General features: G+C 46.5%; 1 protein-coding gene and 1 pseudogene across 13 annotated transcripts in view; one reads left to right on the top strand and one right to left on the bottom strand.

Moving 5' to 3' along the window:
- LOC148106950 (endogenous retrovirus group V member 1 Env polyprotein-like) lies at positions 1–1,517 on the top strand (annotated as a pseudogene).
- Positions 1,518–8,690: 7,173 nt separating this feature from the next.
- Positions 8,691–25,915, bottom strand: part of HUWE1 (HECT, UBA and WWE domain containing E3 ubiquitin protein ligase 1) — a 162,405-nt gene continuing 145,180 nt past the window's right edge. For 12 of the 13 annotated variants that reach the window (XM_045799347.2, XM_045799346.2, XM_045799350.2 and 9 more), the window contains 23 exons: positions 25,576–25,831; positions 25,248–25,378; positions 24,502–24,716; positions 24,137–24,425; positions 23,897–23,999; positions 22,586–23,132; positions 21,108–21,711; positions 20,299–20,420; positions 20,030–20,186; positions 18,670–18,802; positions 18,199–18,401; positions 17,467–17,594; positions 16,022–16,118; positions 14,969–15,124; positions 14,285–14,530; positions 13,851–13,968; positions 13,065–13,205; positions 11,816–12,103; positions 11,596–11,701; positions 10,843–10,960; positions 10,358–10,539; positions 9,903–10,093; positions 8,691–9,318 (listed from right to left, as the gene is read on the bottom strand). In XM_045799347.2, coding sequence (XP_045655303.1) covers positions 9,216–9,318; positions 9,903–10,093; positions 10,358–10,539; positions 10,843–10,960; positions 11,596–11,701; positions 11,816–12,103; positions 13,065–13,205; positions 13,851–13,968; positions 14,285–14,530; positions 14,969–15,124; positions 16,022–16,118; positions 17,467–17,594; positions 18,199–18,401; positions 18,670–18,802; positions 20,030–20,186; positions 20,299–20,420; positions 21,108–21,711; positions 22,586–23,132; positions 23,897–23,999; positions 24,137–24,425; positions 24,502–24,716; positions 25,248–25,378; positions 25,576–25,831 — 4,634 coding nt within the window. In that variant the 3' untranslated portion in view covers positions 8,691–9,215. The remainder of the gene's footprint in view (positions 9,319–9,902; positions 10,094–10,357; positions 10,540–10,842; positions 10,961–11,595; positions 11,702–11,815; positions 12,104–13,064; positions 13,206–13,850; positions 13,969–14,284; positions 14,531–14,968; positions 15,125–16,021; positions 16,119–17,466; positions 17,595–18,198; positions 18,402–18,669; positions 18,803–20,029; positions 20,187–20,298; positions 20,421–21,107; positions 21,712–22,585; positions 23,133–23,896; positions 24,000–24,136; positions 24,426–24,501; positions 24,717–25,247; positions 25,379–25,575; positions 25,832–25,915) is intronic. The other variant, XM_045799352.2, reaches the window with a different exon arrangement.

Raw genomic sequence — 25,915 nt, 5'->3', positions numbered from 1 at the left:
ATGACCAGCTACTGTAAGTCCTTAATGTCTTATGCTCAAACCTATCAACAGGTTCAAGAAGCTTGTCCATATTCCAATTCAAAGGATCCTTATTGGTCACAGTCTAGAGCCTGGTGACTGGGTAATCTGGAAATGTCATCAGAGTAAGACAGCCCCACTGGAAAGGGCCTTACTAAGTGCTCCTGACCACTGACACTGCTGCAGAACTAGAAGGAACTGAGCCTTGGGTACACATCTCACAGCTAAAGAAGGCTCCATCTGACAGCTGATCCTGGGCAGGCACTGGAGGCCTCCAAATCAAACTGACAAGGAAGAGAAGTAGCTGACATTGGGGTAGACCACTCCTGCTCAAGGCATCAGATCAAAATATAAGGAAAAACAAGCAAACAAACAAGCAAAAAAAGACATCAGATCAAGACTTCATACTTTAAACATGAAGCCCTTTCTCCTTTATTCCCTTTCCTTTACTGGCATTGGCCTGAAACATAATGCCCTCCCCTGTTATCTCCTACGTCATTGCTAAGAAGGGGGTAATCTTTCAGACTGCTGGATTTGTCATCCAACATAGCAATCTACCCATGATGCTCGAGATCCCCTCATCCTCCCTGTGACCGATTTCTCCCCACCCTTAGAAGTCTTTTACTGAGTTCAACTCTTATGGCCAGAACATCCAGTGCCTTGCTTTTACCTCTCTCCAAGTGTAGCTATACATCCCCAATTCCACACAACTATCTACATAAATCTTAGTCCATTTGCACTCCCACGTTCCCATGATTATCTAGATCAGATCTGCCCCCTACTCAATGAGTTCTCCCCAGCAGCACCCATCTTTGGCGTTTAGATGGACTATTTCAGTCTCAGGGATTCTGTTCCCATATGCACTGAAAACCTGACTGACTACTGGCTTGAATGAATAAATGCAGCAATCCCTGTGAATGAGTCCATTAACAGGACCACCCTAATGGGAATGGTCTGTGCCCTGACAGGGTTTATCTTTGTCTCTGTCATTCTCTATGGGTCTATGAATGCCTAGATGGCCGGCACCTAACCTGACAATGCCTTTTAGCTTATCTAAAGGTGCTCCCAACTTTCCCCAAAGGAACTAAGACACCTCGTTGGTCGGTTCCCCTGTATTTACATCATTGAGTTAGAAAGGACTTCCCAGGAGCCTTTCATGACTCAGAATTCACTGAACCAGGGCCCCACCTCCCTGGGGAGGAATAAATGTAAATGAAGCTATGATCACGAACCCTTCCTTAACTCTTGAAGGTATTGCAGATTCTGTCGCTAAGACAATAGTTGCTCCCAAAAGATCCGTAGACTCTCTGGCCAAAGTAGTTCTTGATAATAAGGATAGCCCTTGACTTTTGCTGAGTAAGGAGGTGTCTGTGCTGTGGCCAACACCACCTGCTGAACTTGGATTAACACTTCTGGGGAAGTCGAAACAATTACGTAAGATCGCTGAGCAAGGCACTTGGCTTAAAAAAGGAGACTCCTTCAGCAGTGTCTTTCTTTGACTTATTTGCTTTTGATTGGTTTAGGTCTTGGGGACCATCGCTCCAAAATGCATTCCAAACACTGGAAGTTATCCTGGTCGTTATAATCACAATAATCTCCCTGATGCATTGTGTTCTTTCAAGAGCTTTAAATGCATGTTTGTAGCTGCTCACCTCCAAGCAAACAATCTCCCTAGGACTGGGGTGTCAGAAAAGGAACTAAGAGAATGACCGACTTATAGATTGTGACCCTGAAACCATGACTTGAGAATATCACAAAGGTTAAGACCTGTGGATACCACACAAAAAGAACAACGAAAATGGCGAGACCTTCAGAGTGGTAGCTGGGAGTAGCGCTAACGCCTTAAATTTTGATCACATCTCTAAATTAAGTGGAGAGTCGGATCAAAAGAGGGGTATTAATAAAAAGAAAACCACTGGCCCCACATGGAGTCCCTTAATGGTAGGCCAAGTCACCAAGATGGGGCTTAATACCTAACCTAATTGTAGTTTCAACCTCCCCCAGACATGTAGTCTTAACCAGCCAGTCAGGAATTTTCTGGCCAGCACCAATAAAGTAATCTGCCACATATGGGCCCTCTCCATTCCAAAATGAAAGTGAGGTAATCCACCTAATAAGACCCCTTTTCGGGGCACCTGGGTGGCTCAGTCATTAAGCGTCTGCCTTCAGCTCAGGTCATCATCCCAGCTGGGATCGAGCTCCGCATTGGGCTCCCTGCTCGGCAGGAAGCCTGCTTCTCCCTCTCCCACTCCCCCTGCTTGTGTTCCTTCTCTGTCTCTCTCTGTCAAATAAATAAATAAATAAAATCTTAAAAAAAAAGACCCCTTTTCCCACAAAGGATGTCACCTCACCCCAAATAATCCCTTTTTCTATTTATGACTTCCTTGTCCTGCCTTTAAAAACCTTTCCCCTTTCTGTAGCCCTTTGGAGCTCCCCTCTACTTGCTAGACGGGTTGCTGCCCAATTCATGAATGGATTAATAAGGCCAATTAGATCTTTAAAATGTACTCAAGTTACATTTTCGTTATTTAACAACACAATCACCATAACTCAAGGCACCGGATCCGGGCCACGCGAGCGGTCACACAGTCACACACCCACTTCTGGAACAACAGATGCACAGTTAACCCCCACAAGCCCATTCGGTCATGCACAATCAGCAATGCACACAGTCATACGATCAGATCACTTGCAGTTAGACCGCACACCATCTCCCCAAACACAGTAACAATGCCTCCTCCCGGAAGTTGTCCGGTGACACACACCCAGGGTCACACCCACTGATTTTCCCGGAAGGGGAGGGGAAGGCGGTTCCGGGGTGGGGCCTCAGGCCGAGCGGTTTCTGGCAGGCCCTGGGGTTGCAGGGCAGAGCACGCCTGGGCTCCACGTCCCGCTCCGCCATTGGCTGGAGGCCCAGCGTTGGGGCGGGGCTTGCCGCCCAGCCTTCTCCCTCAACGGCGGAGGAGCCTGTCGACTTGGGGAGGGTGACCAACTTGGGGTCAGTGGCGAACTGTCCTGGTTCGCCGGAGAGGTGGCATTTTCAGTACTAAAATCGGGGAAGCCCCCGGCAAACCAAGAGGAGCCGGGCGAGGCTTCCCTGCAGGCGTTGTGCCGGGCAGGGTGGGACGCCTCTGGTTCCTAAGGATTACGTCTGGGAGGGGAGGGAGCAGGGCGTGCCCACTAGAACTAGGCTATTTATTTTCAGTTGTAGAAATACTCGCCCACGGTGAAAAACAGACAAGGAAATCCTCCTCCTCCTCCTCCTCGTCCTCCTCGTCCTCCTCGTCCTCATCGTCATTGTCGTCGTCGTCATCATCATCATCATCATCACCATCCTCATCATCATCCAGAGGAGGCTCTGGCTCACCTTAGGCCCTCAGTCCCGCTTTCCCTTTTACAATGCTTTGTTTCACACAAGCCTACAATAAACCTATTAAGGACTCTTTTCAGAGCACCCCCCCCCCCCGTAACTTGTGAACTGCCTGGAAGAGGGCCTCGGCAGCCTTCTAAGGCTTCCCCGGCCACCACGTTGGGCCCTCCCACCTACTCTTCACAAGCAGTGGAGAGGTCTGCATCACATCTCTTCTGTACAATGCCCTTTGGTAGTTCCCACCTTCCTCAGAGTAAAAGCCTGGGATCTGACTCCTGTCTATCTCTCTGACCTCAACACCTACGACACTTCCCATTACCTAGAACCACCCTGGTCCTCCTGGATACCATGCAAATTTCCACTTCTGAGCCTTTACACTAGCTGTTCCCTCTGTCTGGAACATTATTCCTTGAGATCCTCTGATGGCTTATATCCTCGCTTCTTTCACGCAGATCTTCTAAGCTTAAATGTCATTTCTTCAGAGAGGCCTTCTTCTGACCACCCCAGTTACAATAGCCTCCCCCCTCAACTCTCTTTTTTATGTGTATTTTTCTTCAGAAAAGAAAATATGTCACTCACTCCCTGACGTATTTATTGTCTGCCTTCACCCATAAGAATGTCAGCTTCATGGTGGCAGGAATTTATGTCTGATGTGTTCACTGCTGCATCCCTAGCCTGACACACAGTACATGCTCAATAAATGTTCATTCAATGAACAGAGCAGGAGGACATGAGTGTAATAAAGAGTTGTGGAGACTGTGGGACCTGGAGAAAATATGTCCACCCCAAACCATTCACATTAACACACACCCACACACACCCTCACACATACACCGGGTTGCTGCCTGCAAGCCAAAGAGTTTGGGCTGCCAGGTTCCATCTGAATTTATAAATATTAAAAAGCATTAACAGGAATATAGGATACATGACAGTTGGCACCTTACTGTGTATAGTTTAAGGTTCTTCACAGTGTCAGTACCCCAGCAGCCAAAGGTCAGGAGCATGAACCTGCCCTGAGTCAAGAAAGTTGGCAGTGAGGGGGGAACACACAGCATGGGGGACTGCGGGGTATCGCAGTAAGAGAAAAGGTGTATCATAGGTTTTGGGCTTGTTAGGTGATTTGGGGACAATTCAAAGTGAAGTGTTACTCTAGGTTGAATACTATCCAGAAGTGGGGGTAGTTTTACGATTGGGTGTGCTAATGTATCTTTTCTATAGAGAGGACTAGAAAGAGGCTAAAGCTGTAATTGGCTAAGAAACAAAAAGCCACTCATTAATCAGGATAGGGGATGTTCAGTTAATTTCTGTGGTTTAGATAATGTCTCTGATGTTTTGTCTGTGTCCAGACATGATTTCAAGGTGGTCTCAATTTTGTCTTAATCCATCATGGTTACAGAATGGCCTTCTCGGATGTTGATACTCTGTGAAATTGTTTATGTTCAACAGAAGAACACCAAAGCCTAACTGTGAATACCAGGCCAGCTCCCAGAAGTTAGGGGCTGCTTTTCTCTTTCTCAGTAGACATTACAAAACTACACATCAGAAAGGTGGTGCCAATTTCTCAGCACTGTATAACAGTGCCTTTTTCTTCACATTCTCTCCCACCTGTGTTCACACACACACACACACACACACATTTTTTAATTTTAATTCCAGTTAGTTAACATTGTGTTATATTAGTTTTAGGTGTACAATATAGTGATTCAAAATTCCATACATCACCCGGTGCTCATCACAAGTGTCCTTCTTAATCCCCATCACCTTTTTAACCCATCCCCATGCCTTCCCTCTGGTAACCATCATATATTTCAATTTGGTAAGTGGTTTCCCCTGGGCTTTTAATGGATCTCTGATTATTACAGAGGTAATAATAATTATCACAGAGGTAAGCATTTTTATATACTTATTGCTCATTTATATTTCTTCTTCTTTTGTGAATCACCTTTTCATATCCTTGCATATTTTTCTGTTGGGGAGTTTGTTTCTTAGTGATTTGTAAGTTTCTTAGTGATTTATAAGTCTTAGTGATTTGTAAGTGATTGTAAATTTAAGGATTAACCCATTGCCTGTTAGAGACATTCTCCCCCCTCCCCAGACTGTCAATGTTTTTAAAATTCTGTTCATGGTGTTGCCAGCATTTTAGTTGTCAAATATATCATTATGATATATTTTCCATTATGATGTCTTTGTAGATTTTAGCCTTAGATTTTCCATAACCCAGATCAGTTATTATTTGCCCATATTTTCATTTTGTGCTTTAAAAGATCAGTTCATAGTTTTCACTCCTGAATCTCCCATTTGGAATTTATTTAGTGTGAAGTGCAGGGCAAAATTTGTATTTTTTACCCTCCCAATACTGAGGCAAGTTTCCTAACCTTAACATTGACAAAGCTATTTCTTCCACAACTGGCTTTTGGCGCTTCATTTTTCTCTACAGACCACAACATGCTGAGTATTCACGGCTGAGGCCATTCTGTCAGGTCTGCCTATTTCAACTCGCATCTTGTTTAGCATGTCAGTTTGTCCCCCGAAGTCTTGAAGCCAGCTACACTTGCCTTTTTATGCAAATGGACACAGTATGTCTCTCCATTTATTTGCCTTTTATGCTTCTCATGAGTTTTGCCATTTTCTTTCATGAGTCCTAAACACTCCTTCTTAAGGTTATTCTTTGGTATTTTATTATTGTTGTGAAGATAATCTGTTTCTTGTTCATTCTCTAACTGGTTATTGCTTGTATTTGAGAACATGTTTAATCTTGCTACCCCTGCCTGGTAAGTCTCTGTGTACCCACTGCCCCCTGTACTTTCCTAACACCTGCCTCCTCTTCACGCAGGGCCTTCTCAGTACTGTCAGTACATGGTAAGTGCTCAATGGAATTTCGTTTATTATGGTTAATAATTGTTTCTCCAGCCTAGACGATACACATCCTAAATATAGGACCATACATTCCAGTTTATCTGGTTTGCACCTGTGACCTGCATAATTATTAATAGCACCTTTTTATTCTTAAATTTTTTATTCTTAAATATTCCAACTTTGGATAAATTACATGATCACCCTAATTATAAGAAAAGAGGACTATTTTAATAAGGAGATAACCCATGGTCATCAAAATACACAGATCAGTGGAGGGAACTACTCGCGGGCAAAAAGAGACATGTTTAACCATGTCATGCTAGCAGCCTTCATGTAGAATTAGGCCTGTTATTGACTCCCCTGCTACCTACCTCAAATTCATTGTGAAATTTAATAGTCTATCTCAAAAATTTATTATGAAATATCTCAAGTGTGTTATAAAGTTATCATAGTATATAGCATTATAAGGAACACCCACGAGTCTAGCACCACTGAGCCTAAGAAATAAACATCACCAACGTAGCTGAAGCTCTGTGATTACCTCTTCCGAACTGCTTCTCTTTGTCTCCCACAGCTTCTCCTGAATTGTGCAGTACTTTGTCATACTTATGCATGGATTTTCACTCTTGATGCATATGGATATAGTTTTTCATGCTCTTGGTACATATGCTGTATAGTATTGTTTTGTAACTTTTAAACAGGTCTCATACTTACCATTGAGATTATGCATGTTGATATACGCAATACATTTTTACTGCTACACAGGATCCCATTGTACGTATTGTTTATTCACACTTGTTGGGACAACATCTACATGAGTATTTTGTTCATTATAACCAGTCCTCTTGCTGGACTGTTTTAAGTGCTACTAACTTTTGGTTCTCTTTGGTTAGCAGTTTCTCAGTAGCTATACCTTATTTTCTGCTTTATTGAAGTGGTTAGAACTGGAATAACAAGTGTTAATAGTGGTAATTGGCCACCTTATGCTTCCTGTGTGATGTTGGCTGTTGGTCTTGAGGCAATCTTATCAAGGTAAGTAAGTTACCAGTAATAATTGTTAGCAAATGCCTTGCATCAGTTGACAGAATTTTTCTTATTTGACTGACATTGAGGTGATGAATATTACACCATACACATATCCCAAAGGATGTCATGCTTGGACACGTTAGATTTTTGTAGTATGCCACTGAATTAGGTTCAGTTTTCTTCAGGGTTATTCATTCCGTCTGTACTCACAGCTTCCACACCCAACTCCCAAGCCCTATACCTCTCAAATTTAAATGTTAGAGGTTTTTTCTACTTTTTTTCAAGGAATCTGTTCTTATTTATCAATTTTACCATATCTCTGCTTATTCTTTTCATTTCAAAGCCCTGCTGGACTCCCATCAGGCCACCATCCTTTGCTCAAGCTGTGCCATCAGCTGGACTTCTACTGCCTTGACCCTCCCCTCATCTTTACTCCCAGCCAGGATTCAACTCATGAGTGCCTGACAGTGGAAAGTCTTCCCTGATCTTCCAGGCCAGGTCAAGGACTTCTGCTCTGGAACCTAGGGACCCCTTCCTACATCTGTCACAGAACTACTCAGTCTCCTTCCCCCTTGACTAGAAGTTCAATAGCAGGGACAGGGTCAGTTCATCTGTCTTCTCAGTTGTCAGCAGGATGAGGCACAGGCGAGCATGAGTATTTTAAAAAAGGGAGAAAAGGTCTGGCAGCCATTTGCATTAGGACCAAGGTGTGTGGGGGGGGGATCAGGTTAGGAAGAAAATCTACAAAATAGAGCCTCAGAGAATGAGAAAAAGCACACAAAGCAAGCATCACTTAGGGTTATTTTTTCTAACTAAACCTTTGTTTTTTTCTTTGAAAGCTGGAACCACTGAAGTCCTTGGATCAGCTTTAACTGCTGGATGGAGTAAAAAACCATGAGACTACTGGGTGATCTGTGAACAGACTGGCAGAAGATGAAACAAAACCAAAACGGATAGGAAGACTGTTCTGGAGAGCTAGTCAAATTGCTTGCTTGCTTACTGAAATTTGTTAGGAAAAAAACTAGAACATTAAATGAAATAAAAATTTTAAACTGAGCTCTACACTTGAGGCTGTTATAAAGGCTCATCAAATAGAACTGTTGGTTGGGTTCTCAGAATGTTTCTTACAACCTGCTGGTTTGTTCCCCTCAAGCAAGGTGCTGCTTTGTCCTTGGCTGCAAACTGTAACACCATCACCGCCCTCAAGTGCAGATTCCAGTCTAAAAAATGCTCCCCTCAATTCCTGGTGGCTGCTGATCTCTCCTGACAATGGGGAAACCGACTTTGAAGAAGAAAGATGCACCAGTGGTGGTAGCAGAGATGGTTTTTCTGGAAAGTCCATCTGCATCTTTTCTCCAGATGTCTAGCATGTGTTCAAGAGTTGTTTAAGTTTGAAAAAAACTCTGTTGTGAAAAGTGAGTTATGAAGAGTGCTCTTTATTTGAAACCTCCACAACACAGACGCCAATCTTGTCTCGCATTGAATCATTAGCTGTGCACATCAACACATTCCAAGCACAAATTAAGAAATGCAAACAGAACAAAAAAATATATATATATATAATTTTTCCCCTATCCAAAGGTTTCAAGTCTCAATGCAGCAAATCCTTCTGAACACAGAATCTGAGGAGCACACTGTTCAAACAGTTGGGACAAACAGGTCCCTGCAAAGGCTAATGCCTTTTTAACACATGGGCTGGGGATCATGGACGGCATGGAACAGGGAGGAGGTGAGGGAGAGGGGGAGAGGGAGAGAGAATGAGCAGGAGAGGGGGAACGGGTATGCGCTGGGGAAGATGGGGAAGCTGGGACACACACATGGTGAGTTGGTGGATTTCATTTATTGGTTTCTGACATTTTCTTTCTGGTTCTTTTTTGTTTTCATTTCCCCCCATTCCCAGGTCCAACAATGGTAGAAAAACCCCACAGTGGTGGGCGGGGCCTTATTAGGCCAGCCCAAAGCCTTCAGAGCACTCCTGGATGGCCAATAGTAGCATGTGGCGGAGCTTCTCAAAGCTCTCATAGGCAGGTAGGTCCAGCTGATTAAAACTAAAGAAAGAAGAAAGATCAGTTTGTGACAAAAGATAACCAAATCCCTGTGTTCCCATGGTGCCCACTGATCTCTCCTCCCTGAGGGAACCTATTCTTCTCTTGCAGACTTGAAATCTTGTCCTAGCCTGGTCTTCCCTTCTGTAATCTGGCCCCGATACCCATCAGGCACCTAAAACATAAATCTGACCCCTGTCACTCCTTAGACACCACAGCCTCACCTATGGGTTAATGTGCAAGCTCCAAGGAGGCATTTGGGGGTCACTGGTGATCCAGCCTCTGCTGATCCAACCTCTTTAAGCCTTCTGTTCCCTGCAACTCCTTGCTCCAGTTGAGCCCTGGAGTACACTGTGCTCTCATGTGGCAGTGTTCACCCTCAATGTCTCCCCAGCCTCACTGTGAATCTGGGCCAGCTTCTCATCTCAAACATCACCTTTTCCATAAAACCACCAAATTATGAGCTACTCCAGGTCTAGCACAGCTGGGGCCAGATTTGGGTTCCTGCCCTTGATTAGGGGTCTAGAAATAACAAATATGCAAGCTCAGTCAAAATACTAAAAAGGAGAACAAACCCTTCCTCTTACCATGTGTGAGCTGAAGGCAGGCGATCTGTGGACCTGTCATCTCGATGGATCTGAAATTTCTGAATGCCATTCATGCCTTCAAGGGCAGCAAAGCCTTGCAAGGGCACCTTGGAAGTACCTGTGACAAACTGGAGGAACTTGGCACGGTCAGCTTGGTCGAAAGAACGCAATGCTCTCCAGAACCACTGGATCTGTGGGAAAGGACACAAGAAGCCAGTGTGAGGGGGATGAAATCTGGAATCTTAGGCAAGTCCATTCTGTGAAATGGGCTTCAGTTCTTCCATTCCGTAAGATGAGCAAGAACACCCTCTGAAAACATGTTCCAGAAGGATGAAGAGCTAGGTATAAGTAAGTTGTCACCTATATCCCCTTGCCCCCAAGAGTACTGGTTTATGTGGTGTCATACCAACTAGCACTGCTTAGGGATATGGGGAAGGATGCCAGCAGCAGCTCACCTGAATAGAGTTGGACTGGTACTTGTGGTATTCAGTGTTGGATTTCAAATCATCAATGTCGATTGTGGGCAGTCCTGATATGAGCAGCTCTAACTCCTGCTCAGTGAAGATAGAAATGAGGCGCTTTGGAATGATCTCATAGAAGCCTTCTAAGAAAGCTGCCAGCTGTTTACGGATGGCTCCTGGGGAGAGAACCAACAAGCCATGTGGCACCTAAACTCACACAACTGTGAGAGGTCAGAGATCCTCAATCTGGCTCCTGCTGCAACAAGGATGCTGAATGGTCTGCCTGCCTCACCTAACACAGCTTCTGGCCCTTGAACGAGGGTGGATGAAGGGAAATATTTTTTGGTCAGGTGTTTGTGGACTCTTTGTGCAAGGCAGTTGTGGCTGGCATAGGGGAAGAGAAAAAACAGCATCTGTGAAATGACTGAGGCCTGACCTCTTCCATATGAATAAGGGGTCTAAGGGACATGTACCCCTACCTGTCATCCTCATCTGGCACACCAGGTGTACATATTCCTTCTTATTCTCTTCTGTTACCAAGATGTTGGCCCCATTGGGTTTGAGGTCACGAACTTCACAGACTCCAAACTCTTGGACCTAGAACACCCAAAACACCAATCATTTGTATCAGGCTTGGTCTAGGATGGGATTTATATAGGTATCTAGGAATACTTGAACTTTTTGACATGTCCTGGGCAGAAAGACGAAGCAAGGTCATAAAAAAGTGTCGTTTCTCATGAGTGCATAACTTTGTAATAGGGAAAAGCCAAGGGTTTGGCCCCAAAACACATAAAGGCTGAAAGTAAGGAAACTGTCAATGGTGAAAAGGAAAAAGGCATGATTAACATGTGTAACATGACACAGCACAATCTTTATGGAAAACAATTTGGAGGAAGAGTAACTTTTTAAAAATTTTGTTTTTCTTATCTATCTGTATAATGAACTACTTTTGGGGATGAAGAATACTGTACTGGAACAGTTTTTTTTTTTAAATAAAGAGAAAATTAGGAAACACCCTGGACTGTTTTATAAATCCTGGTTTTTCTGTTTGTGATGTCTCATACAAGTACCCACTGCTCACTGCTAGATGGGGAATGGGGCATGAGACTTTAAGAAGTCGAGATGCTTCCTCAGAAGCACGAGAGATTATCCAGTGCCAGTTCCAGGACAGTCCCACAGTGGGTTTCTCCTGATTAGCTAGGATGCGCTGTGGTCAAAATTTCTCTACCTACCTCAGTGCTGAAGGTGAGGTCATAACCTAGTGTGGAGACATCATTTTCCAGCAGATAAACCAAGCCCTGGTAGAAGTGGTAATCTTCACTCTCCATATCCGTGTATCTAGAAAAACACAATTTGGGTCATGGGTTAGGGTGGAGGAGAGGAAGTACGGGGGTGGGACACAAGAAAAGGACCTGTCAAGTGAGAATGTGGATCTTGTGCCACATTCCTCACCTGACAGACTTGCCCAAGATGTGTTTGTAGAAGGACCGAGTAAAATAGCACTCCAGGAGGCGGTTGTCATATACAGCTTTGGCCACAATGCGTCCAACAAACTTGAAGTAGCTGAGGTGGTTGGGGTTGCAGTGGGAAGATGGGTTGATGGTGTAGGTGACCCGATCACCGGGTGAGGTACGGAACAAGGCATACATAGGGTTAAACATCTCCCGAGAGATGATCATATACCACTCCCGCAGGAGCCCTCCAGCATCCTGCCCTTCTTCTCCTTCAAACACTATATACCTGCATAAGAGACCAGAAACAGATGTGCAGAAAGCCCAGGACAAATCCGTTCATTTATGTAGCATGACCCGAGTGAGCGAGCGAGCGAGTGAGGCAGCAGCTGGGGAGTGCAGGTTCAGAGAACAGAGGTGAATGCAGAGTGCCAGGAAAAGCCCAGAGGAAGGGTGGGGATCTGGGACAAAAAAAGCATCGATAGAAAAGATGTCCTGAATTATCAGTAAAGGCTCATCAATATTCCAGAAAACAGTACCAGGAAAGGTACAGAGGCTTAAATGAGGGCCCCACTTAGGGAAAGCAGGGAGAGGATTTGTCAAGTGGTGGTGGAGACGGCTGAGCTCAGTATGATGTCTGTAAGGATCTGGTGGTGAAGGAGCAGGGCCCAGACTGTCTCAGACTCCTGACTTCCTATGTGGTAACATGGATGGTGAGCCCATGCCACGAGGGAGAGGATGAACCAAGTTCCTGAGCTCTGGAGCATCAAAACACTCCAACAGGTCTACCATCTCACTGGCTTCCATGACACTTAGTATTACAAACTGCTGATCTCTTCTAGATGGCTTCAGCATCACCAGTGAGAGATTACCAATTTGGTGAGGGGCCACTCATGCAAGTGTGGTCTCCCCCAAGCCAGGATACCATTTGGTTAGCAGGCTTCCCATTCCTAGTATGATAAGAGAAAGCTCTCCGCGAAGCCATCAAGTCTATCTTTGTAAACGCCAATGACTCTTCTGTCTCTCTGGGAATTTTTGGGTAGCTCAGCCCAAGGGCCAGCTAGCCAGTAGATGACCAGTCTCATGAGACCAGCCCAAGGAGATAGCTCAGTGAGATTATCTATACCAGGTTCCTATTTGGAATTCCTCTGGAGTTCCCCTGCACACCTGGCACTGGAGTAAGCCTTCACTACCATGTAGGAAGGTCCTCCACCCTCCCATCCTGTCTTTTCTCTGTTCTGGGCTCTTACAATCGATTCTTCATTTCTTCAGGGGATTTCCGGTGCAGTTCACGATAGGAGTCTTCAAACACATGATCACGACGGACATGCACAGCCATGTCTTCTTTCCGGAGTCCCTCATCCAAACGTTCTAGCTCTTGGCGGAAATATCTTGGGAGGAAGGGAAGGAAGGAAAATAGGATTGGGGGTGGCAGAGCAAACTTCTGTTTGCTTGATTAGGATGAAGACCTACAATGATGCTCCTTCCATCTTCCAAGCATCTGTTCCCCAGGGGAACCTGAAAGTGTCCAGTAGTTGGGAGAGGCAGGTCATTCATTACCAACTCTAAATTTTTCCATCTCTACCGAATAAAGGCCCACAGAGATTGTGGCACAGAGTATCTGCAACAAGCAGGTAAATATGTGTAGATGCACAGAAAAGAAGAGAAGGGTAGGGATGTCAGGAGTGCTGTGGAGCCCCTGCTGCCCCCGAGCCCTGCTGTAAGTGTACTATGGCTCCCCGCCGCACCTCCTCTATGACCCCAAAGAATGGAATGGAACTTTAGAAGTCATGTGATTAAACAAAGGCTTGCATTTCTCTGATGAAGAATGGAGAAAGCCAGGGAGTATTTAGGTATAATGACTGTCAGTGGCACAGATGACCCTCCTCCCTCCCGTCTAGTACCATTCCAAGGGCTGCCACCAAGGGAAACTTCTTTTCCCTTAAAACACTCCTTCAGGAGGAATTCTGGCTCCTTTCTGGGAGGGGAGATAACCATTTGAAAAGTTCCCATCCCACAGCCCCCAGGGCACATACTTGCGCTTGACATCAAAGTCGAGGACACGAATGTAGTCTACCAGGACAGCAAAAGGCCCATCAGCGAGGTGGGTGGTGGACTGCCGTAGGATCTGGTTTAACACAGTGCGGTGAGTCTCTGAGGGGAGAAAGGGTAGCAAAAATCAGCACATCTTGGCTCCCAGAAGACTACATGACAGCCAACCAGACAGCAACTCTCTTTTGTGTTTCAGGGAAAAAAAGACAGTGTGGCTCAAAAGGGCTTTCAGACCCAGTCCCTATATCACTAGCTTCATTCTCTCTCCCTCACTCCACCCCCCCACCCCGCCACACACACACACTCACTCACACACGTTCTCTCTCCCACGAAACAGCTAAGAACAAAGTGTATGAAATGACTCTGTAAAAAATGAAGCCTTCTTTACTGGGGGGGGGGGGCTAAGAGCTCCCTGTACCTGCAAAGCGAAGGAACTTCTGTGTGTCAGGGGGCAGGCTTGAGGAGATGTGCATAGACGAGGGCTCCCTAGAGAAGAATGGGTCAAGGGAGGAAGGAGTAGCTGGGGTTAAGGGGGCAGGGGAGAGTGGAGGAGGCTCGTCCTTGATGTGTGCCAGCTGGCTCTCACGGGTGTCTCTAACAGGAGGCTTGCTCTCCCGCTCTGTGGCATGGACCAGAAAGAAGGCCTCGACGGCAGGCTGTAGCACTGGGGGTAGGAATGACAGGGAAATGATATTTTACTTTAGAAACTTCAACATACAAACCTCTTCTCCTTCATAATCAAATTACAGAAGCACAATATGGAAGAAGAAATAATGAAAAATATAGGACAAATACAATGGTAGCAAAGAAAAATGAAGCCACAGAGGAAGTCTGAGCTTCCTTGAAACTAAAGAAAAATGGAATAGGCAACCAGTTATAAAGATTCCCCTGGTCTAAAAAGTGAAAAGATACTAGCTACTAAAAGAGAAGGCAAATCTTTTTTTCTAATACTGAAGTGAGAGAAAAAACACCTCTTCTTTGAATTCTCATTACAGAGACAGTGAGAGAGAGGGGTGATCTGGAAGGAAGCAAATTAAGTGGGCAGAGAGGGCCCCAGAGCAGATCAGTGGGTTGGGACCTTGGCCCAAAGGCCACAACTCACCTAGCACCGCATGCTGGTCATGGGATTCCTCCAGTTCCTTTAGACACTCTCCCAGCATGTCCCACAGCTCGTCCAAGCTCAGCTGCTCACTGAGCAGGGGTAACTCAGGTGGCCTCTCCTCCTTCTCCTTCTCCCCTTGTAGGGTTCCATCTGAGCCTACAGGCCAGAGGAGAGACAGAAAGCCTTTGAGGTTTTTTTCCTTCATTTAGCTTTTTTCCCAGACCAAATGTGCAGGCCATTAGACAGATCAAGTAAACTGGCCCACTGGCTACTAAGCAATACTGAGCAACATCTGAAAGCAAGCTCTAGTCCTACACTGGATGACATTTAAATTTAAATCAAATACAATTAATACCATAAAAATTTTGGTTCCTCAGCTGCGATAGCCACATTTTCAGTGCTCAAAAGCCACATGTGACTAGTGACTAGTGAAGTTCTACCAGACAGTGCTGGTTTACTCATTGCCTCATTAGCTCTCAGAGAACCTATGGATTATTAAATGATTTAATATATTTCAAAAATGGATGTCCTATGCCAACACTATTCTACAGAAATGTGTTAAGAGGGCATCAGAAACTATTCTACGTACAATTAACTTTGAGAAATGCTGCTACTAATAGCATCCACTGTGTGCCAGGTTCTGCTTTAAGTGCTATATATATGCACATGTGTTAACTTGTTCAATCCTAACTACGAACACTCCTATTTTAAACATGGAAACTGAAGCTAAGAGAGGTTTGCTTCAAGTCCCAGAGGCAGTAAATGGGGTAGCCACAACTCAAACATACGCTGTGTCTCCACATCTAACATTACCACATCACAGTTTCTTTACTATAGGAACTATAGTGTGTATGCTACAAATCTCCGAAAAGGGTGAGGTGGGGACAGTGATCTTGGTTGGTAAGCGCCTATTAACATTTACAAAAACCAGCGTTCACTGGAATAAACTGGAAAACACTGAGCTTATGTATGTAGAGAGCAAGGGATCCAGCAGACATTCCATGAAGACCAGTTCTCTCTTTCGCTGCACTGGAAATAGGAAGTAGTACTGACCAATAGACTGAGTATCCTGAGCACTGGGAGATGGCTGGTCCACATCCATGGGTGACTCCTCCCTCCGGACAGAGGCCTCTGACTGGCTTGACTCCGACTGGATAAAAGGGAGACAAAGTCACATAAAAGGGTGCAACTCTGCTTTCCTCAGGGAGAAGCTAGAGGCTGGCTCTACCCCTTCTCACACATCATAAGCTTGTAAAGCTTGTAAAGATAAAGCTTCCTTTATCTGGTCAAAACACTCTGTAGCTTTCTAGAACAAAAGAATGGCCTTCCCACCTCCTTTGCTGCCCTCCACCCTGAGCTAGCAAACTTTTCCAAAAAACTCCCTGGATGCCTGTAATGCCTCCACTCTTACTCCAGACCTATGTCTAAGTCAGACACCAGCCTTCTGGATACAAACTTGAAGACTTTTTCTGGGGACAGATTACGTGTGTGTGTGTGTGTGTGTGTGTGTGTGTGTGTGTGTGTGTGTGTGTATGTATGTGTATACACACACACACACACACACACACACATATAAAACTCAGGTGAGCAGACTATAGGTTTGGCTCTCTGTTTCTGTTTGTTCAGAAAAGGGGAAATAAGGGACAACCTCTGATGGGTGAGACTATTCACAAAGCCAACATCTGTCCTTTTGGGTATGGGAAAGATGGGGCAGAAGACACTCCAGAATAATAGTTTTTCCTTTCTACCCTGTTGGGAGTCACAGCCCTCAAATTCTACAATGTTCTCAGCATGCTCAATGAAATCATACTGTGTAGTAGTAATCATATACAAAGAAAAACCAGGCCTCAGGATACCTTTATTTCCTGGATCTTGGGAAGGTGACTTGCATGTTGCAAGGACAAGAAAACAATGAGAATGTGCCACAGCATACATACATGATGCCAGGCTTTTCCCGTAGCCACTCTGTGCTGGGATCCCAACAAGGAGTTGGCTATCTAGGAACCTGAAGGTTTCTTCCTAAAAGTGCCTGAGTGCCTAGGTGCCAAGGTACCAAGAGAGTATGGAGAACAGAAGCAGAGGCCAGGGTAGACGGACCAGCCATAGCCTAGAAGAGGCTGCATGGGATGTATACCAAGCTTGGGGGAATTTCAAGGGCAGGATTCCTGATGTACTTGCATTATTCCATGAGACTGAAAAAATCTTCATCCCACATCCCCTCAGAACCCAGACACTAAGCATTATGCAGTTTGCAAAAGCGCCACTGTTGACTGGATAGCTGGGAGTGGGGTATGATGGCCAAGCTTTAAATCATATCAATCCAAAACAATGAACAAACAGTAGAGAAAACAACAGATAGTAACCCTGTTGTCCAGAAGCATTCATATAGCAAACTTAATGCAAAAGCATACATGGTAAGGGCAGTGAAACCCCACTGATGATGTGGTGGGGGAGGGGAGAGAGACAAATGAATGAGGGGCCACAGGCATCATGCTAACCGTTGCTGCTTGTTGCTGTCTCCGCGCCCTTTGACCCTCACGTACCATTTGTATAATGGCATCAGCCTCAGCCTCCAGCTGCCGAACAGCTGCCTGGATGCTGCTAGCTGAGCCTAAACCGGAAGAACCTGGGAGAAAGAAAAAAGAAGGTAAGATATAAAAAGTAGAAAGAGGGAATGCCCAATATTCTCTCTCCCATTCCCTGGACTGCCACAGGGCATCTTGCTGAAGTCTTTGAGCTTTAGCTCAGGCAGCTTCAGAGTGCACTTCACCAGGCACTAAGAGTTACCATTACAAGTAAGGGCAGGGGACATGGTGCTAGGCAGGTGGATAGTGGCAGGTGGAGAGGGTTCTGTGGGACAGGAGGAAAGAGGTAGGATGTGGCAGGCCACAGCTGAGGCAACATGGCTGCAATGTTTTAGTCAGGAGTGATCAAAGAAGCAGAAAGGAGACACACTCAGTGCCTTAAATCTTGTTCAACAAAAGATCTGCCCCCAATTTCTTTGCCGGATTTCCACTCCCCCTTAATTCTCACTTGCCCTAATGAATTTCCTATGCAGACAGCTCGAGTGAGATACAGAACGCAGCCATCAACAGCCTAGGAAAGGATCATCACTTCCTTTTTTGGAGAAGTTAAGCAGGATAGAGACATGACATTAAGTTCCGCCCTCCAGGGACTCTGAGTTTGCCACCACCAACCCTGCCCCTCAACTGGACACTCCAGTTCCATACCTAGCCTGCCTGTCTGCTTGGCTTTCTTGTTAGCTCGGCGTGTGTCGTCCCGGAGCTGGATGATGACCTGCAGTACTCTCAAGAAGAACTTCTGGGTAGACGTCTTGGATGTCAACATGGACATAGAAGGCAGCTGGAGTTCCCGGCCACCCAGAGGTCGCTTCTGAGATGCCACAATTACCACATTCTCAGCCATGTCAAACCTGGACAGTGTAGAAGTGGCTTGCGTATACTGACAGCATCAAAGCATAAACATCCAGAGCGAGTAGGGCTTTTTGGTGTCAACCAGAGGGTTAAAGAATCTCAGAAGGAAATCCGCAAGAGGGAAAAAATAAGGTCAAGTATGTATAGGACAGATAAGAAAATCTGCCTGGGGGGGGGACACACAACAACAACCAGGAAACCAGCAAGAGCCACCTTTTAGAATACCCCAGATTCCGCCCCACAGCCAAATGGGTGGCAACCACCCACCTGCTCTGCATTTTGCCTTTTAGCTTGGTGGTCTGTGGCTGCTCCTCAGGCAGGCCATCAGGAGAGAGGGTCTCACACTGGGCTCGTCGCTGCTGTTCTAGGTTGTATTCCCGTAACTCAGCCAGAAGCGTACCTGGTCAGGCAGAGGAGCCAGCAAGTGTTCAGAGACTCCCCTAGTGAAGCAGCTGAAAGCCAAACCTTTCCAAGAAACCTGCCCAGGCTATCTTCTTTGCTCAGCTGCAGAGAATCTGGAGTGAGCAGGAATTTTGCTGTTCACCTTACTATGTGTGTTCATTCATCAACGATCCAGAGACTACCAATACACCCCGCTTCAGGAATTTGTTGAATCTCCACAAAATGCAGCCCAGTGCAGAGGGGAAAAAGTGTTGGTTTTTGAACTTCTGAGGTTTTTGTGGCGATCTCAGGCAAAATGCTCAACCCCCCCTCCCAGTTCATTTATCTATCTTAACAATGAGATTAATATTGCCTAACCCCACAAGGCAGTTTTGAGAATTAGGAGATAACTGCAGTAGAGTAGGGAGGACATCGCCTGGCCCATGGGTGTTGAATGGTAGGAGTCAAGGAAAGTCAGAGACTGGCCAAATCCCTTCTGCAAGAACTTTATAGTTCTCATGTAACAATAATACCCTGGGTCATACAAGTTTAACCAGTACCCATATCACCTCAGCTCCAGGCACATTTGTGCGAAGGAGATAACTAAGGTAGCCAAGATCTAGGGAGATCCATGATTGGGATGGGGGTGGGAGAGAGCAAACAGACTCTCTATGCTGAAAGAAAATCTGGCTCGACTCAATTCAATCACTTTATCACCCTGGGTTTTAGTTTTCTTCTTGGTAACAACAGGAAGATTGAAACTAGACAATTTGCAAGTGTTCTTAGAACTTTCGTACCCTCACAACTGCACAAAGGCAGAGGGTACCTACCATCTGGACTTCCAATTCTTGAGCCTAAGTGAAGTGCAGGTGCATCTCTGAGGTGGTGAAGCTGCCTCAGCAGGCTCATCGTAGGGCTCTTATAAGTGCCCAGAATGGAGAAGCAAAAGAGCACTGCTGGTCCTACATGTGCTCATTTTCCTTTACTAAAGCACTGATTACAAGGCGTGTGCCAGGCACTGGCAATGTAGAGAGAGGCCCAGCCTTGCTCTCCACGAACAACTAAGCAGAGGAAAAGAGATGACAACCCAATATTATCAGTGTTGCAACAGAAGAGAGCATAGGGGCTGTGCTACAGAAGCACAGGAGTTTGATTCAACCTGAAGATTCAGGGAAGGCTTCCATAAAGAGGTGACCTCCCAGTGGAAGGTTTCAGAAAGACAGGATGCTTTTACTCCTGTTATTACCTATCTGTTTACAAAGAGTATAACCCAGATGGCGAGCTCCATTCAGTAGCAGCTTGAGAACAGTGTCCCGGGTCGCAGGGTCCCCCCGAGAGAGCTGCAGTAACACATTGGCTGCATCCTCTAGACCTTCTTCGGAACAAGAATGGGATGTCAATACCTGGGAAAAAGAAGAGAGAAGGAGTAAGCCTCAATTTGAGAACTAAAACTTTACCTACTCCCATCTACCCTTTCTCCCCCAATCTTGGGAATTCAGAAGAGCTTGGACTTACCTCCACAGAGAGCTGTAGCTGGTTTTCAGTAAGGCCAGAGGATACCATCTTAAAGTCTGCACTGCTGCTGCTCCCATCACCCACCTTTGCTGGAGATTTGCTGGCCTTAGTAGTTGTAGAAGCTTTGAGGAATCAGATGGAACACTGTAAGTCTCTAAAACTCACATGCCAGAACCACCAAACAATCACTAAATTGTCCAGGCCTTTAATATGGAAAAGTAGTACAAATGAAAAGCCACCCACCAAATCCAAATGACTGGGAATGTCAAGGACTCTCATGACTGTACCTTCTAAAGAGACAAAGAATCTCAAACATTTCTCAACTGGTTCCCTACCATCAGAACCCCCTTTTTCAAAACCTTTTTTCAAATAATTCTTACTAGTCTGCTGTAGGGCTTGTTCCCTTTACTTCCTAGGATAGCTTGGCTATTCTACCCTGACTCACATGGTATCCTGACTGCTCTTAAACTTTTTCCTGAGACTGGCTCCCTCAACCAGGCTGGAAAGGCTGAGAGTTCTCTGAAGACAGGGACTTTCTCTCTCTTCTCCTTTTGGTGCTTAGCCTAGGGAAGCCACATTCAGTGAATGCCTGCTGGTCTTCACAAGTGTCTATGTGGGTGAGTGGATGGGTGTAGGGAGGAGGATGGAGAGAGAGAACTTGGACTGAGGAGGGTAAGAATGAACACATTTGGCTCTTGCAAACACAAACCAAGCCGACTGGTATCATTTAGGGAGGAATACCTGGATGGGGGAGTGGAGGGTGAGGTGGGTGTCCATACCCAAAGCTCCCAGCCTACATCCACACTTACTTGAAACAGTAGTGGTAGCAGTCGTGGGGGTAGTCACCGTGGTCGAAGCAGCTACGGCAATGGTGGAGATAGCCGTGGCAGCAACCAGAGCTGGAGCAGAAGTGACAGGGGTGGTTGCAGCAGGGGGAGTGGGCGTGCTGGAGGCGGCAGTGGTAGTGGTGGTAGATGTGGTTGAGGTGGCAACAGTGGTGGAGGAAGCACTGCTGCCAGAATTAGCCTGTGCTTCCGACACTTTGTTTTCTGGGAGAGCAATTGAGATGAGAGAAAGGAGTCTGAGGAGTTTCTCAGTTAAGAGAGAGCTCCGGCGGATGACTGGGTGTGACAACATGTTCATGAGCTGCCCCAGCGGAGAGGCCTCAAGGCTGTATGGGGAGGTTTCCCCCTCACCACCAGCGCTCACTGGCACTGACTTCACAGAGTTCTTGCCTTTCCGGCTGACATTCATGTTGTCCAGTTTTACCAATAAGTCCCAGAAGTCTGTGCAAATGCCACTGCTGGTGGACTGTGAAGAGCATGGGCTGCAGGCCTGCTTACTGCCCCTCTCCCGGTCGCTCTCACAGTTGGTTTCTTTGGTCCGCTGCTGTGTAAAGTGGCTGGGAAATACCTGCCGGCAAAAGAAGGACAGGCTTGGTCTAGGGGGTCTACACAGAAAACAGATTTTCCTGACAAGGAAAGACAACTGGTTCCTAGACACTTCACTCCTCTGAATAGCTTTGATGACACGGGAGAGGTGTCATGCAGGACTTTTATCTAACTGATGGTGAAGTGGCCCAGAGAAGCAAACAAGGGCTTTTTAGGGAGATGATTAGCTAACCTCTGAGCATCAATCTCCATACTTATGAAATGGGGAGCACAATTATGCTATATCAAAAAATTATCGAGATTAAAGGAGAGAATGTATTTTTGCATAGTGCCTGGCAAGGCAGGCCCTCAACAAACAGCAGCAATGATTAAAAAGAAGACTGAGCAGGGGTGCCTGGGTGGCTCAGCTGGTCAAGTGTCTGTCTTTGGCTCAGGTCATGATCCCAGGGTCCTGGGATTGAGCCCCATGTCAGGCTCCCTGCTCAGTGGGGAGTTTGCTTCTTCCTCTGCCCCCACCCCCCCGCTCGTGCTAATAAATAAAAAAATCATAAAAAAAAAAGAATACTGAACTAAGCTCTAGGTCCAGCCTCATCACTTACTAGTCATGTGACAAAGCCACTAAAAATTTCTGTACCCTAGCTTCTTCATCTGTTGAATGGGAATCATACAGACCACTGAGAGTTGTTTTGATAACCAAATGAGGTAATGCACAAAAACTGTAAAAAGTGAAAACAAAAAACTCCACAAAATTATTTACTGGACAACTCCCAGAAACAATACAGACCTCAGCACTAACAGTGAAGAAAGACCTGCTAGCTTCCTCAGAGTTCAGATTTCATCTAGGCTGTGGCTGTGACCCCTCTTCCATCCCCCAGTGTTGGGTTCAAGCTCCTCACCTTGGCCAACTGAATGAGCGTGTCCAGAACATGTCTGCAGACAACAGGAGCAGCCTGGGGGTGGATGTGGACAGTAGAGCCACTGCTTGCATGCTTCTCGGTATGTTTGCGACCCCCTGAACGTTGGATCTGGAATATATTAGTCCTGCAGCCTAGGGCTGCATCCATGGATACTGAGAGCCAGGAAAGCTGGTTGGAGCTCTTAGATTCCATCTTGTGTAGGAGGTCCAGGGGCCGGTTCTCATGGCTGCTTGACCCACAGCTTTTGCTTGACTTTTTGCCCTTCTCCTCACTTGAGGAGAGCTTGGGTGTTTCAATGCATAGCTCACTCTCACTGCTGCGCTGCAAAATGGAGAGCAGACTGCGGATGACCCAGTGGCGGGTCTGGGCATGGTAGCAGAGATTTCTCAGTACTCGGTGTAGACGACTAGTATTAAGCTTTGGCTCATCCACGAAGAGCAGGACCAGGAGACAGGACAGGGCTTCATGGTCCAGGAGGAGCCGTCCTCGGAGGCGGAGGAGAGTGTCCACATTACTGCCAGAAGGCCTAGAACAGAGCATGGTTTCTAGTAACACTTCAGCTAGAGCTCTGAGATCAGGTATAGGCCTAGGGAAGGGGAATGAGTGGCATACCTCCAAGGAGGCGTAAGAAGGGCAGGTGTCTAGTCTAAGGGTTCTTAATAGTAAGAGCAAGAGCTGCCCTCTTATGTATCTCCTGGGTACCAAGTACTCCACAATCCAGACAAGCTGGTATGGGGCTGCTGAAAAGACCAAAGAATTGCCCATTTTTGAGATGACAAATAAGAGGTTCAAATAGGTTAAGTGACTTGCCCTACATCACACAATGTCTGTATTATCAATTGGCAAAATCAGACTGCACTTAAGGTCTTAAAAAAAAAAAAACAAGGCTTATTTCCTGTCTTCTCTAGACTACCAGGGATTTGCTTGCCTCATTGGGACTGATCACTCCCTTTATTTAGGCATGTTGGGTGCAGTGTGCTTCAGCCTGGGTAGTAATCAACTCTTCTTCCACAGCCTAGATGTTATAAGCTCTAGGAAAGTGGCTTTCCTTATTACAACCACAGCTAGCACCTGCTGCCAGTCTGCCTTACTTTGTGATTATGGTCTACGGTAGCTACACCAACCCAAAAATGTGGCTTCCTGAAGAGGGAGTCCAAAGATCTGGCTCCCTTACTCATTCAAGGCAATATCCTAGAGAGGTCATCCAGTCTCTCCACCTATAAATTAAGGAAGTTGGACTAGCAATAGATAGAAGAGGTGGTATGGCAAGGTCAAAAAAGACAAAGGTACCTGTTATGGCTGCTGCTACCCCCCATCTGGAAGGTGCCACCTCTCTGCACAGCAAGGCGAGTGTACTGGACTCCACGGTTGCCACTGAGGCGACTGGTGAAAGCTGGAAGGAAAGAAAAAGAAAACTGAAACCGGGGAGGTGGGTGGTGAGCTGCGTTCAATAACAGAAAGGGGAACAACAGAGCTTCATGTGGCCAAAGCCAAATGTTTCAGAGCCCTCCCACTTGCCTCCCTCTGTACCCGGGCTTCGGAGGATGGCAGAGAGTGCAGAGGTGCTGCTGTGGCCAAAGAGCCGCTCATGCATGAGTTGTCGCTGCCGGGCTTCCTGCTCTCGCCTCAGGGCTTGAGCCTCAGCAGCAATGTCAGGTGGCATCACAGCCAACACACTGTCCTCCATGTCCTCCAGAACACTACGGCGCAGATCTGAGGGTAAGGTCTGGATGAAGGTCACAGGGTCCATGGGGGTGTCTGAGCTGGCATTCTGTGCCAATTCCCGTCGCTGTTGCTCAGCTCTCTGCTGTGCCAGCACCTACGGAGCAGAAGACGTCAATGGGGGCATACCCACAGCTAGGCTGCCTAGCCCCACCAGCTCCCTGCTCACATACTTCCTCCTGGATGGCTGGAGGCAGGGCAGCCAGGAACTCAGGGCTCACTTCGGTCACACCAGGATTCCCCACCACCGCAGGAGCTGAGCTATTTGTTGAAGGGGCAGTCCGAGTTGGTGGACGGATACCCAGCTGGTTCTGCAGGACTTCCCGGCGGATGTCATCAGGCAGAGCAGCCAGAAAAGAGGGGTCCACACCTTCGGGTAGACTAATACCTGAGGGGAGGCGCAAGATGTGAAGGGACTCCCATCTCTACCAACGCTTAAGATGTACTTGGAGTAAAGAGACCCATAGCCTTGTTTGAGGGAAACGAGCCTTGTTTGTCCTCAATGCACGCATAGGACAGAGGACATAAAGAGACTCACCTTCCCTAGGCTAGAACAGCTCTTCTTATATGTGCCAGAGTCTGTGTGTACGCTGTCACTTAAACTCCACCAAGACCCTACCATGTAGCTATTATCAACCGCCCTCAGTACTGATGAGGATCAGAGAAGTTAAGTAATAGTCCCATGTTCTGAAGGTAGGTGGCTGCAGAGGGGGTAACCTGAGTTAAAATTTGTTTGACTCCAAAGCCTGGGCTCATTCCATCATGCAGCATCAGCACCCCCTTACTGCTGGTCCTCCTCCCATATGTATACCGCCTTCCATCTGGATGGAACCATTTAACTGGTGGCCATTTCCATGCCAAAGGCACTAGAGGCCTAAATAACCCCAGGATGGCCTGCCTAAGCACACATGGAGCTCACCTGCAAGGGGATCTTCTTCTTCACTGCTTGTTGAAGGCAGAGGCTCTTCTAGGATTCCCCGGGAATCTGCTCCAGAAATGGCCACAGCAGAATCTCTGGTGGAAGAACTCTCAGAGGATGCAGGGGGAGAGCTGAAGAAAATAATTTTCAGGTTGTCCTTCATATTAATGTTTTCCCATTTATAAAATACTCCTATAATACCCCTTTCTCACAGAAGCCAGGTTGATTTCCCCAGTGCACCAAGCATGTGCAATAGGTAACAAGTATGCATGTGGCTTGAAATACCCACCATCACATCCTGCCTTCCTCTTGCTCACACAATGCTTACCTGTCCTCAGGGGCCTGGGTAGGTTCCCCTGACCCATCGCCCCTGCCTTGCACTTCTGTCACAACAGGTGGGGCATCCCCAGGAGTGGAGCTGCCTGCTGTGGGTTGCTCGGAACTGCCAGCTGCTGAGGTGTCACCCACAGCCTCCTCCAGGGTACAGGAAGCCAGGCTACTGGTGTCCATGGGAGAGCCTTCCAGTTGACTACTGACAGCTGTCAGCGCATCAGAATCTTCAGCTCTCTCTGGGGAAAGAGAGGCTAGGAGGAAGTCACATGGAGAGGTTAGATCTCTGCCTAGAAGAGGGGGCCGGATTAAGATGCAGCCAGATTAGACCTCTCACT

Source organism: Ursus americanus, chromosome X (assembly GCF_024610735.1).
Source record: "Ursus americanus isolate L20-20 chromosome X, mUrsAme1.1.p, whole genome shotgun sequence".
Lineage (NCBI taxonomy): Eukaryota > Metazoa > Chordata > Mammalia > Carnivora > Ursidae > Ursus > Ursus americanus.
The sequence above is the reverse complement of the archived record's forward strand: the minus strand, read 5'-3'. Positions and strand labels throughout refer to the sequence as shown.